Source organism: Olea europaea, unplaced genomic scaffold (genome assembly GCF_002742605.1).
Source record: "Olea europaea var. sylvestris unplaced genomic scaffold, O_europaea_v1 scaffold213, whole genome shotgun sequence".
Lineage (NCBI taxonomy): Eukaryota > Viridiplantae > Streptophyta > Magnoliopsida > Lamiales > Oleaceae > Olea > Olea europaea.
The window spans coordinates 461441-475774 of record NW_019239264.1 but is presented as its reverse complement, the minus strand read 5'-3'; the positions used below and the strand labels follow the sequence as shown (position 1 = coordinate 475774).

Below are 14334 nucleotides of genomic sequence, written 5' to 3'. Positions count from 1 at the left end.
CTAACTTCCATCAATTCAACGATCATGGATCTGAAAATTTAGCATAACATACTATGAGTAAAAAAAATACTCAGTAAGATACCATGCTTGGATTTTTATCATGATAATACTAAACAAAAGAATGCAATCAAACCCATACTTGCACATTCCGGCTTGTCGATGCCCTTCGGACTTGTCCTAAGGCATAAATAGATATATAACTTTGTGGACTTGTCCACCATAATCATATTATGGTTTTTCATGCATAGTTTAAGCATAAATATTACCATGAAAATCATAACTCTTAAGCATGGAAAGTATCTTACCGTAAAACTTGAAGATCTTCGATTGAGATGTAAATTGGAAGTGTTAGGTTTACTTCCTTCTCCTTTCCTTCTTATTTTCGGTTTTTGCTCTCTTTGTAAGTGTATAAGTATTTTGTAAAATGAAGGAAATCTCTCTATGGAAATGGATATGGATGTATTTATATATATATAAAGATAAGGATAAATGATTGATATTTTTTTTCTTTTTTTTTTTTCTCACCACCGCCTCACCCCCCTTTTCCTTCCATTTTTTTTCTTGTTTCTACACATGTTAGCCTATTGTCTAAGTGTATGGTGATGATAAATGCCAAGTGGGTTGATTATAGGGTAATAAGTGGCCTCAAACCTAGATTTACAAAGGAAACCTCTCATCTTTTCAACTAATATAATCTAAACCCGCTAACTTTCATTGTTAGCAAAGTGTATCCCAAATTTAAACTTATGTCTAACTTACATATTCAAAAATTGTAGATTGTAACATAATTTAATCATTTGGTCAATTGAAGTCCTAACAAAAATAATCCACTTCATTTAAATCCAAACTTGTCTTAAGTTTCGACTAACTAATAATCACTTCATACATACACAACCTTTGACTCTTCATGCCTACATTCATTAACTACCTCTAACATTAACCACTACAAAGGTGGTGTCCCCTTTTACCTTATGGCCAAAAATAGTATTGAAAGTTAAATCACTATCCCAAAGAAATTTAAACGAGCATAAAATTTCGAAGTATTACACATAAGGCACGAAGTGACATGATCACGACGTAATAATATATGTTTTATATGATGTTATAAATATGGAGGTGTGAATTGTTGAAATCGGTCGAGAATCGGATGTCAATCGGGTAAGTAATCAAATGAATAGTTAAGAAATTGGCTCTATAATATGTTTTGGGATATTAGGGAAAGTAAAATGGATTTTAAGACATTAAAATAAGCTAAGGACACTTGATTTATACCTGAAAGGATAGATGTAAAATTGGATTTTGCTATAAGGGACACCTTGATACATAATACAGGTCATGCCTATTCATTTGTCTTTGTAATGGTCAATTCATTTACTCTTAAGCATTATTCATGTCTACCACTCCTTTAAGACTTATTATATGTGGTATATCATCCTAATTTCATAAAACCCCTCAAGGATAAGTAGGAAATCAGAATTTAATCAAAGGAGACAACACCTACTTAACATGTGACGACCTGTCACTTTAACCTCGAATTCCTTCAACCTTAAGCCTCCAACACGTCTTATAAGTCATCAGCACTTTACATAAGATAGGTATAACTCTTCTAAGTCACATATGGCTCCATATGGTGCAAGGGAGAAGTCAAAGTTGGTTGCAAGAAGCCACCTCCTACTTAGACAGCTCATGCTAGGAGACTTGTAACTTTAATATATAATTGCTTCAACCTGAAGGCATCCAACATGTCTTCTAAATTCTTAGAACTTTATATAGGATAGATATGCATCTCCTAAGTCACAAATGGCTCCATATAAGGTAGGAGAAAAGTCAAATTTGGCTGCAAGGAGCCACATCCTGCTTGGACACCTCATGCTTGGAGAATACTTGTCTTGTAATCACAAATTCCTTTACCTTTAAGCATCACTCACAACCCCAATCCTTAAGACTCCTTAAATAGCTCCTAAATAAGAGATATGACTCTGCAAAGATAATCCCAAGTCGACGTGAAAGCAAAGGAAGCAAAAAGCGATAAGAAAACAAGAAGCTGGAATTTTGGACAGATTTGTTACTTCATAGTTTTGAGGTTTGTATTCATTATTTCTTAAGGGGTTTATAATTTTCTGAACATCTGAACTTGCTTGTGATCAGATTGGAGTTTTGTTAATGATTTTATGATGCCAAAATAGGGTTAATTAATTACAAGAACTTGAGGGAAAACAACCTAGGCAGAGATGTAGTTGCTGGATTTGAGTGGTTTATACCTTGATTTTGGGATGATACTTAGCCCCCGTTTGAGCCCCATTATTCCTCATTATATTAAATTAAAATTTTCTCTCTCCTACTTTTAACCACACAATCTTCAATAAAATAATATTACACGTAAATCAAAATCTTTTCTTTTCTTTTCAACCACTCATTTTTCAAAAAAAAAACACTATTCAAAACATTATAATCTCCAAGAAATGGGGCTCAAACGGGGGCTTAGTGTGTAACTTATATTTATCAGTATGAATGTTTTCATATGTAAGTATGAAGTGTAGAAATGATTTTTAATGGCTTAGAATTATATTGGTATCATACTAATACCCTTAATTTTTCACAACCTTATGACCTAATTATCTTAGCATATATGTTATAGGTGGGTGGTAAGAATTTGGTAGCAGTCGGATATAGTTAAGGAGGTGAAAAAGGATTGGAAAAATAATTGGACGGTAATAAAAATTTGAAAACAGATTCTGTCCATTTGGGTATTTAATGTGATTTCAACATTTATATGTCCATTAATGATCTCTTGGGCCCAGAAAATAGATTCTAAGGGGTACTAGCTTAATGACAACAATTGGATGACATTGACGTTCATAATTGGACTCAAAAATTAGTGAGACATATGAGATTAGTTTGTAATACCATCAGTAACTTGCAATAATGATTTCGTCTAAATTTTGGGATTTGTGTGTTAAGGTTATTAAATGGAGGATTGTCTTTAATATTAGATGTAATAGAGGTGATTTTTTTATGTTGAACGAAAAAAGAAACTGATATACACTCCGTAGGAGTTTGCACACACAAAGGCGAAAGGTAAGTAAAAATCCATTTGCGACTACGATGCAAGAGCCTAGTATTTGTGATATGGTAAATTTGGAATAGTTACATAACTTTGATAAGAGGTTTATTGCATATCATATGATGGTTATGATCGTTGAGTATGAGGTTGGAGAACCTATTGACATCGATTCTCATTAAATATGTCATTCATGAGCATTTTCAAGCACGACCAATCAACTATTTGGGATAAACTATCATCCATTTCCTTCCCGATAAACGCCCAATCAATTTCTAGCCATTGCCTTGGGCAAAGGAATTACTTTTGTTCTCGATCTTTTGCTTATCTTTTGGCTCCAGTGATCTTGGTAGGAACAGTAGAAGTGCAAGATCGTTTAATTTATTGAATATGCCTTGTAACTATGTAATAGGTTTAGTTTATAAGTTACTTGCCTTATAACTCTTTTTTTCATTAATGAGAATTTCCATTTATCGTACTTTTTGCTCAGCATCTTTATTGAGCTTGCACAGTAGTAAATTACATTGGTTAGCTTAACCTAAAAGTCATTCTGCTTCTCTTCCAAGAGGACTAGGTTTTCATTCATGGATTCTTCATTATGTTCCTCGTTATATCCCATTTTGCATGTCAAATAGATACCAATTTCAACTGGAACCATGGCTTCCATTCCATGGGCTAGGAAGAAAGGTGTTTCTCTTGTGGTGGTTTACATGGTGGTTCGGTATGATCACAGGATTTGTGGTAGCTCATTGCCCCATAACCTAAAACTATAGAGTTTGGTACCCTGAATCAACAACTAAAATTTTTCCACATAAATTTACAGGTGTTAAACTCAGTGATATTTATAAAGGGTTCAACTTCTACCCACTTAGTGAAATAGTCTACTACCACGATTATAAATCTCATATTGGATTTTCCCTAGGCAGTTGGCCAGTAAAGACTATTTTCAATTTGGCAAAGGCCAGGAGCCACTGCTTGTCACTAATTATTGTATGGACTGTTGTGGTATTGAAGCAAACTTTTGACACTTTTCACATCTTTAGGCATAGTTCATTGTATCATTTCTTATATTAGGCCAATAGTAACCTTGTTTCAAGACCTTTTGTGCTAGGGAAATGTCCATTAGCATAGTTACCACATATACTTTTATGGATTTTATTCATTACATATAAAGCCTCATCCTTGTTTATGTAACCTTGCAGGTTTTGCACTATCTTTTTTAAGAAGTGTCCTATCTTTCAAATAAGAGATAATGTCCTGCAAACGTGGCCTTCTCCTATATCCATAGGAATTTCTCTCTCTTTAGCCAACCGATGATTTTAATAGTAATTCTATTGGCACTGTCTTAAACAGTTTTGCGTCCTTTGAGCTTGCCTAGTTCAACAAGGCATTTTCGTGTTCATTTTCCTCTTTATGAATTTGAGTAACTCAAACTTGTTGAAACACTAAAATGATCTTATGGCTTTAGCGAGGTAAGTAGTCATTGTTCTATCCTTGGTCGTGAATTTTTCGTTCACTTGATTTACCACCAACTGTGATTTTCTTTTTACTCCTATATTTTAAGCCTGGATTTCTTTTGCTAGTCATAGACCTGTTAATAAAGCTTCATATTCAATCACATTGTTGGTTGTTTTGAAAGTGAAATTAGTACATAATTCAATTTATGCTCTTCTATGCTCATCAAGAATATGGCTACTCCATAACCCGTATCTCCTAACGATCTATCCACCATAGTTTCCATTTTTTCTCCACGGGTTCTTCATCCAAAATGGAGACATCTGACAATTTTGCAATAAATTTGGCCAATGCTTGTGTTTTGATTGTCATTCTTCCTCTGTTGTTTATTTCAAATTGTCACAGCTTTTAATGTTATCACTCTAGAATTAGAGTTGCAATTTTTGTGATGCTATGACCAAGGCAATGATTAGCTTTTCCATATCTGGATATCTTGCCTTTTCTTCTTGCAATGCTTTACTTACATAGTAAACTGGTAAATGTTATTACCCTTCCTCTTTTATCGGTCCAAGCTAACAACAACTTAGAAATTGCTAAATATAGCAATAACATTTCACCATTTTTAGGTTTAGCTAATAGGGATGCTTTTCCTAAATAATCTTTTAGAGCCTAAAATTCTTGTTTACACTTGTTGATCCATTCAAACTTCTTTCCTCCTTTCAACACTTAGAAGAAAAGTGGATCATTGTTCATTGCTCATGATACATATATATTTAGAGTGGCAACGCTCTCCATTGGGCTTTGTACCTCTTTTGGTTTAGATGGGGACCACATTTTTATGAGTGCTAGAATTTTGTTGAGATTCACTTCAATACCTTGCTGATTAATCATGTAATCAAGAAAGTTTTTTTATTTAACTCCAAATGCCCATTTGAGCGGATTGAGCTTTATCTTGTATTTTCACAATACGATAAAAGCCTCTTCCAGATTTCAAATGACCTAGCCTGAAGGCTTTTCACAAACACGTCATCGATGTATATTTCCATTATTTTTTCTATATGATCCGGGAAAATTTTGTTCACTAGTCTTTGGTACGTAGGCCCCACATTTTTTTAGCCTAAAAGGTATTACTTTATAATAGTATAGTGCCTATATTCCTTATCAGGTCCATATATGGGAATCAATTTTATCTTGAATATGCTTCTATGAACCTTAATAGCTCATGTCTCATAGTTGCATTTACTAGCTAATCAACTCTAGAGAGTAGAAGCCGTCTTTAGGATGAGCTTTATTCAAGTCCGTGAAATCTTAGTACATTCGCCAGTTTTTGTTGCTATTGGTACTGGGATGGAATTATATACCCATATTAGGTGCTGAGCTTCACGAATAAAGCCATTTTCTAATAGCTTATCCATCTCATTTTTCAATGCCACTTATTTTTCAATGCTCATTGGACAATACCTTTGCATCTGAAGCTTGATCTTTAGATCAAATTTTAGGGTGTAGCAAGCAACTTGGGATTTATTCACACTCTTTTTGCATGTTTTCAGGCAAACACATCCAGATTCGTTACTAAGAATTTTTTTGGCAATCATTTTATAAGCTCGCCCAACTCCTTTCCAATTTGTTGAGCTTTGCTCGCATCTTCTAAGCTCATGAAAAAGCTTTCTAACTCTTCAACCGTAGCCACATTGGCATAAGTCAATTATGCGAGAGTCGATAGAGTCAACAATCTTCAATTCATTCCCAGGGTTACTTGTTTCAACTATGGCAACGATGTTTTAGGAGCTTGCATGTCTTGTTTTTGTTACTTTCATGATTCCTACATGGGATTCCTTGATTGTACTCTAAGGACATTTCAACTTTATTCGTAGAATACTTCACATATGATTGATGGAGGAGGAATGATTATATCCGTCTACTTTATTAAAGGTCTTCCAAGGATTTTGCCTTCTATAAATTTCTCATTGATGATGTTAGAATTCATATACCCTTGGTATGCTTAGGACACGTTCTATCTTTACTAACATATGTGCATGTCTTCGAAGTATTGAGCCTCTTCGTGTGAGGTGGTGAGGCTCCGACATAAGGATCCTAGGTCGTATTTCTGTATTTAGTCAAATACTTCATCGTATATCACATTCACTTATGGCGAAAACACTCTCCCACTATTACTACTTGGATCATGTCCACCTTCCTAAAATTTGAAACTAGACTCTATAGATCTAATTGAAGAGGTAAATGTTGCGGATTATACTTACCTTTTCTAGTAGGCTCACTTTCCAGGCTTTATATCTTTACACGCTAAGCAGTATGTTTTGCCATCAACGCTTTGAGATCCTTAGTCATCTTTTTGATAGCCTTAGCCGTTGAATTGACCTCTACATTGGTTGAAAACATCATTAAATTTTATATTTTTTTTAAAAAAAATTATTTTTTGAATTTTCTTGATTTGCGTAACTACAAGACTGAAAGGCTTTGTAAAAAAGACCTAAACTGTCTAAGGCGAGCTTGGATTAAAGCGGTCCGCTTGTGACCCCTTCGTTACCTGGAAGTCTTTTTAGTTGTATGTTATCCAAATCATTAAGACTAAAAACAACATTTTTAAGAAAATCCTATTTTTCAAAAACTTCTATTTTGAGAAAAATCCTATTTTTGTTTTTTGTTTTTGTAAACATTGGAAAAAATTTAAAGTCTTAGACATTTATGAGATAAGAATCATTGGCAGGCTACGCTCACTACTTGACCCCTCTCCAATTTATCCCAGGTATGAAATGTAATGACATATTTTTAGCATGATTCATATTGCTTCATGTTATGAAATGTATATGCATGTTCACCCAGCATAATTTATTTGTCATTTTTTCACATTTTACTAGAATATCGTTTATGCATTGAGAATAAAATAATATTGATAATGCAAGATTAAGCATAATTGAAATTATACTTGTCACATGATTAGGATGACTAGGAATAGCCCAACATACCTCCAACGTGCTAAAATGACCATTAAGAACTACATAAATTATGAAGTAAGATGGGAGCGAACTTTTGTTGAACATGTTGAAGATTTTCTTTCTATGTGGGAGCTAGCAGGATCATTCAAATATAATGAGGGGACAATCCTCTCGACATACCACCTTATAAGCACTACGTGACTTCAATGGAGAGACGTGGCTTACTTCATGAGAGATATGGATTATGGGTTATATTTGGAAGAAGATTGGGATAAGATTGATTTTAAAGGATACTATGAGGATATTATAATTTTATGGAATCACAGACAACAAGAATCGGCGCCCGAGCCCGAACCCGAACCAGAGCCAGAGTTAGAGGAAGACCAAGAGGAGGGGATCAAACTAGAGCTGGAAGAACCTGAGCAAGAAATCCAACCAAAAAATTTCATTGATTTAGTTGCAAATTCTGAGCCAGAGTCATGTATTACTTCGGATGATGAAACACCATAGAAAGAATATTTTTAGGACTCATTGAAACAAAGTGTTATTTATTTATTTAGGAAAAGTTTAATTGTTTATTTATTTATTTGATTTTTTGAAAAGCAAATTATTATATGTAAGGATTTGGAAATTTATATTTTAAAGTTCTTCATTATTACAAAGATTATTAATAATATTAGGTTGTTTTATCAAATATTCCTAAATTAAAATTTTATTTGTGTTAAGAAAATGTCAAGACAACAACAAAATCAAGCTATGCTCATCAGGGATTTGCTAAGGGTGGTACAAGATTTGGGTAGGCAACAAGCACAAACTGGTCCCCATAGTGTAAACACTAACAACATTAGCTTAATTGTGGAACAACTCTATCGCTACAAACCCCCAATTTTCAATGGCAAGGCAGACCCACTAGCAGCTGAAAAATGGATAAGAGGAATGGAGTGAATCTTCAAACATCTATCTTGCACTAATCCTCAAAAAGTGTTATGTACAGAATTCATGTTGGCTGACACTGTAGGCCACTGGTGGGAGTTAGCATCTCATACTAGAACAGAAGCACAACAAGATGTTCTGACTTGGACACAATTTAATGATAAAGTGATAGGAAAATACTTCCCACAAGCCTTGAGGGATCGAAAGGAAACAGAGTTCCTTCAACTTAAGCAAAGAAAGATGAAGCTTGAATACAAGAGAAAATTCGACCAACTCTCTAGGTATGCATCACATCTAGTGGACGCGGAGGCAAAGAAACCAAGGAGATTCAAACTATGATTGCGTCCGAAGATTGGTAGAATAATGGCATCCTACCAATTTACCACCTATAGTCGAGTTTTGCAAACTGCCCAAACAATCTCAAATAGGTTAGAGATTGACCAAAGTTCGCAACAATACGTCGAGCCTTCGGGAAAATGAAAATGGTATGGGTCCAATAAAGAGAAAGGACATGGATAGAATAAGAAAATTAACATTGGGTCAAGAATTGGACAAATGGTTTTGCCCTGTTCAAAGTGCAAGAAGACACATAGGGGTGAATGTTTATTGGGGAGCAATATGTGCTACCGATGCGGTAAGACAGGTTATACTGCTAAAAACTACAAAGAAGCCCCCCAAAGAAAGATGATGAGCAAGAAAACAAAGGGAATGCCAGAGTTTTTGCTTTAATCCAAGATGAGGCACCAGAGGAATCGAATGCAGGTAAATTTCGAGGATAAAATTCTTTTAAGAAGGGGAGATTGTAATGTCCCAAAAATTTAAAAATAAAAGCTATTTGTTTCATATAGTATATTTTATTATTTTGGAAAAAAAATTATGTAACTAAAATGAAATAAGTTTAAATTCCTTTTTTTATTTGTGTCTAATAATTAGATTTTTATAGAGCAAGATTTAATATATCAATATTGGACTCATTTTGTAGCTCGTTATTAATTAGAAATTTTTAGCTCGATAAAAAGTTGTTTTTGGATAAAATCACTTTAAGTTAGACCCAATTGAAAGAAAACAAGATTAAATGGAATTAGGAATTAATATAATTTCCTTTCGTTAGAGATTCTCGGCAAAAACTGTTGATTAATTATGTCACCTTTTGTTTAAGCATAATCTTTATTAAAATAAAGATAGAATGTTTATTCTATTGGAGGATTTCTTTTGGAATATAAACTATATTATAATAGTATTGTAGATAATCTCAAACTCATTTGGATTTAGTTGATTCCTTTTTTTTTTCTTCAATTTGAAGATCAGCCACGTACGTGTGTGTTCTAGGTAGGTATAGGTAAATCTTTTTGGTTAATAGGGATAAGAGTTTAAGTGTAATAGTACACCTAGAGTTTATGTTCGCTACAGTGTCCCGCTTTCCCATTTCACTCGAGGGTGGCCATGTGTAGTGTTCTAACAGGTTAATCCCAATCTTTGCTTTGACAAGAAATTTCATTTTGACTAAAAAGTACACCATGATGTGATGTTCCAATGTCCCACTTTCAATAGAATTTAAATGAGAGGGCACATGTATGTAGAATGGATATATTAAACATTTGTAATTGATTTACTTTGTATCAATTTTCATTGTCATCTATCGGGATTATGATTAAATCAAATCAAATCTATTTCAAATAGAACTTATCTTGTACTCTAGCCACACCTATAAAAAGGTCACGGGTTCCAAGAATATACCTACAGAAATTCCAAAAAGCTTTTTCTTACCTAAAGAAAATAAATAGTCAAGTCAGAGAGAAGGAAGTATAGCAAAGGGGTGTTTCATGTGCATTTCCGGTCCATCACAAAATTTTTTAAACAATCAGGTAAGATATTTTTATGCAAGTGGTTGTTTCTGTATACTTTTATGTGTTCAATAATTTATGCATGAATTGCCAAATGGACCTTTTGATCGACCTAACGGAATGTGAACTCTTTTGGGTTCTTTATAACGAGATGTGAAATCGTTTGGGAATTCAAAATGACAGATAATGGATGTGTTACTTAGTCACCGACATACTCCATAAAAGAAATGTGGTATGAAGTATTTACTTTATTGCTATATAATTGTCTATGGAAACTACACGTATCTTACTAGATATTTTTAAATATTCACTCTTACACTAAATCTTATAGGTTAGTGTAGGTCAATTGGATTTGTGGTAGGGCGGTGATGCGGGGGTGCCAAAAGGATCGTAGGAACAAAGAATAAATTTTTCTGCCTTCATAATTATTTTTTAACTTATTTTAAGACGTGTTTATTGTTGTTTTTCAGATACAATTGCTATGCTTACTTTAAATTATGAATGCCGCAGATATTATTTATTAAAGAATTTTATTTTGATCTTTTCGCATGTAAAGTAAAGAAAAATGAATTTTTGGTAAAGCTCCGGTGTTATGAAAATTTGGTGCAGTTACATGGGATCAACTTTAATAAATGGGATAGCTCGTCCTTTGATTTTTGTAGATAAAAAAGGTGGTGCACAATGATTTCTTTTTCTTCTCTTCCGTTAGGTGCCTCATGTAGAACATGTCAAGCTTGGCATACTTCTTTTGTCATGTTGCTCTGTGAATGAAATACGAGCCATCGGTTTAGTTAAAATTAAATCAACTTGTCAAGAGTTATTGCAAGATGATGACTTACCCTTGGTCGCCATCAGTAAGTGTGTTACAAATAGAGCTCGTTTCCCAAGCAGTCTTGAAATACCTCTTCTTGGTGGGCAACTTGTGAATGGCTCTAATGATAGCCCATTCAGAAGGTTTGAGTTCAAACCAGTTAAATGTAACTACATAGTGCATAATTTAGAAACAAATACAAAAAGATAATAAACAAAAGATCTCCAATTGAAACTAAACTCAGTATATTCACGATACTGGGTCGACACGTAATCTTCGGGACTGCATTCTCCTCCACTGTCTGCTAGTGACCCCTAATCCAGAACCAAGATGACTTCTAGCTTTTTATTGAGGTTGTAGTCCCCCAGATGAAGGATGAATGCGGACCCCATGGAATAGCATTTGGAAAACATGGAGAGGTATATTCTTGCCAAGAGGACCTCCTTCCAGATAAGGAAGGTCCCTACCAATTGGCTCTATGCATTTGGCACCAGTTGCGTGGGTGCTAGGTTATATTGCCTAATGATATATTTGAAGAATGGATGTAGAGGTAGTTTCATCCCCTACCCAAAATTGCTTTGCTCACCACCACACTCCCCTCCCTAGGGGTTGGAACGAACATCTCCATGGTGTCAGGAATCCTACACCTCTTCCCAAAGGTCTCCAACTCACTCTCTTTCACACAGGTCGGCCACAAGAGCTCTACCTAATGCTATAATCTATGGGGCGCTCCTGCATCATCCAAGCACTGTGGGGTCCTCCTATAGCCTCCATAATCCTCTCAATTGGAATTAATTGTGTCAAACCAACCTCAGTACAAATCAATGCCATATCCACTTTCCTAAATGGACCCCCTACTATTTTCTTTTTTAAGGACGATGCCATAAAATGATTATGCAAGGGTACGGATCGAAATGCTCACTAGAACTATCGCAATGACGACCAAAAAGTTTCAGAGTAGAGTTCTCAAGGAGCCTGGAAATTCTTCGCAAAAGAAAAAAAATCAAGAACCGGTGATTTTTCCTAGATAGCTTGAGTAAAGCACCACCATTAGATCAACCTAGATTTAATCTCGATCAAACACTTGCGCGACCATCAACCACGTTAAACTCAATGGGCACCTATTAGAAATTCTAATCAATCACAATGATAAATTTATGAATTGCATGAACCGGGAGCTCCAATGATCTCTTCCAATTGTGACAATTGTCATCATTGCGCTGTAAAGGCGCACGCAACACAAGCATTGGGAACCATCAAGCATGTGTCTAACGGTTTGTCCTAGTATGTTGAAGTACAACCTATGTGGACGTGAGAAGTTTTGGGATCCGTTGGTCACATAGAATGTACATTTTTTGAGGTCAACACCAACCATTGTTCTTCTTTGTGTGTATATATATGATCTTAAATTTCCATGTAAATGTACTTGAGATTGAAGTAAGCCCTTGTTTGAGCCTCATTTTTTCATCAAAATATATTTTTCAACAGTGATTTGACACCATTTCGACCACATATTCTTCAATAAAATAATATTATACGCAAATCAAAAATTTTTTTTTATTTTTTAACCACACATTTCCCATCAATATACTATTCAAAAATTCATTTTCTAAGGTGTATAAGTTGTGACTAAGGTGTATAGGTTGCGGACCAAAGACAATATTTTCTAAAATTTCAGTGTACGGAATAACTGAAAAGTGAAACGTGACGAGCCCCATCTTCGCCTCTCTCTTTCTCTGCATTGTCCTCCGTATATTGCAATTTTTCCCCTTCACATTTCTATACATAAATATAGATACATGTTGTTATACAAAATGAAGAGTTCACGTAATTCCCTTGATGTTTTTGAATTCAAAGAAGAAGATGAACTCACAAAAATGGCTGCCAATAGTAATTCGAGCAAGTATAGTTTTCTCCATCGTGGTAAGCGTTCATATTTTTCCTTATAGCTTTGAACGCATATGTATGCTTCCGACTGTGGATATGGAGAGTTTGAAATGTTAATAGTGAGAACTGAAATTTTGTTGTTGATAGTTGAAATTATATGTGATTCCGGTATGAGCTGATGCTGTTAGATTGTTAAATTACTGGGCAATTTGTTTGAACAATTGCCTGGGCAAAGGTTGAGTTCGATTTTTATTTTGCAGGATATTTGACATTAGGGTGCTCATAAGACAGAGAATGTCAATTGCAAATTTTTTTATGGTTTTAGACATTTCTTTGTGATAATTTTATCGATTAGCGGATGATACTTTTTTTTTTCAAGCATGTGGATATAATATTTTACCCTGGAAACTATAATTCAGTTGAATGAAAGATTTTAATATTATGACCTCGTATGAATTTGCGTTTCTTATTATCTCTTGTTGTGTACAAGCTAGATACTGTAATACAACCAGGTGATGCTTCATACGAATTTTTATTTCTGATCACTTTCTGTTATATAGAAGCTACTACAAGACACCTGGACAATGGATTTGGATATCATCGCTTCATTAAAATTTGCATTTCTCATCACATAAGAGACACCTGGATGACAGAGTTGAGCATTATCACTTCATTCAAATTCCATTTCTTATCCTTTTGTTGAATATAACCTAGCTACTATAAGACAGCCTAGATGACAGGTTTAAATAATATTACACATCCAAATTTTCATTTCTCATTATTTTTGTTTTATAGAAGCTAGGTGCAGTTGCTAAAGGCGATCTTTATAATAAATTTTTAAAGTTTTGAATTCTCTTGGCACTTTATGAATAGGCAATCGAAATATGTTCTTTTCCTTACATTGGTATTCAGAATTTTCTGAAGAAGCTGATTGAGTTTTTGACAAGAGAAAGAGTTTTCCGCGGGTTAGGGATTATAAGTCTCAGTTACTTTCTTCTTTTATCAAAATGCTTTCAATAGTTTTGCTTAATGCCCACATTTTCATGTTCGATAATGATTTGTGTTATTATTTCTAGTTTCCTCGGAAACTGGAATTCTGTCAAAGGAGATTGACCATGTACCCTGTGTAAATATTGATGCTACTGATATTGATCACGGTTGTAATGCTGCTAAATCATTTATGCAACTAGACCCAGAGGATTGTGCCAACAAAAAAATGCCTGGAGTAAGCGACGTTCAGCATGTTAATTCAAGAAGCCGAGAACAATGTGCTGCAGTTAGATATAATAAGCTTGACTGTGGGATGGACTACTCCAATTGTGCCTTTCCAGAATCTGTACTCAAAGTACTTTAAAATCTATACTTAGATATTATACCAGATTTTCT

General features: G+C 34.4%; 1 protein-coding gene across 2 annotated transcripts in view; it reads left to right on the top strand.

Moving 5' to 3' along the window:
• The first annotated feature begins 12751 nt into the window (after positions 1 to 12751).
• Positions 12752 to 14334, top strand: part of LOC111380349 — a 35787-nt gene continuing 34204 nt past the window's right edge. For both annotated transcript variants that reach the window (XM_023003886.1, XM_023003887.1), the window contains exons 1-2: positions 12752 to 12984; positions 14139 to 14293. In XM_023003886.1, coding sequence (XP_022859654.1) covers positions 12861 to 12984; positions 14139 to 14293 — 279 coding nt within the window. In that variant the 5' untranslated portion in view covers positions 12752 to 12860. The remainder of the gene's footprint in view (positions 12985 to 14138; positions 14294 to 14334) is intronic.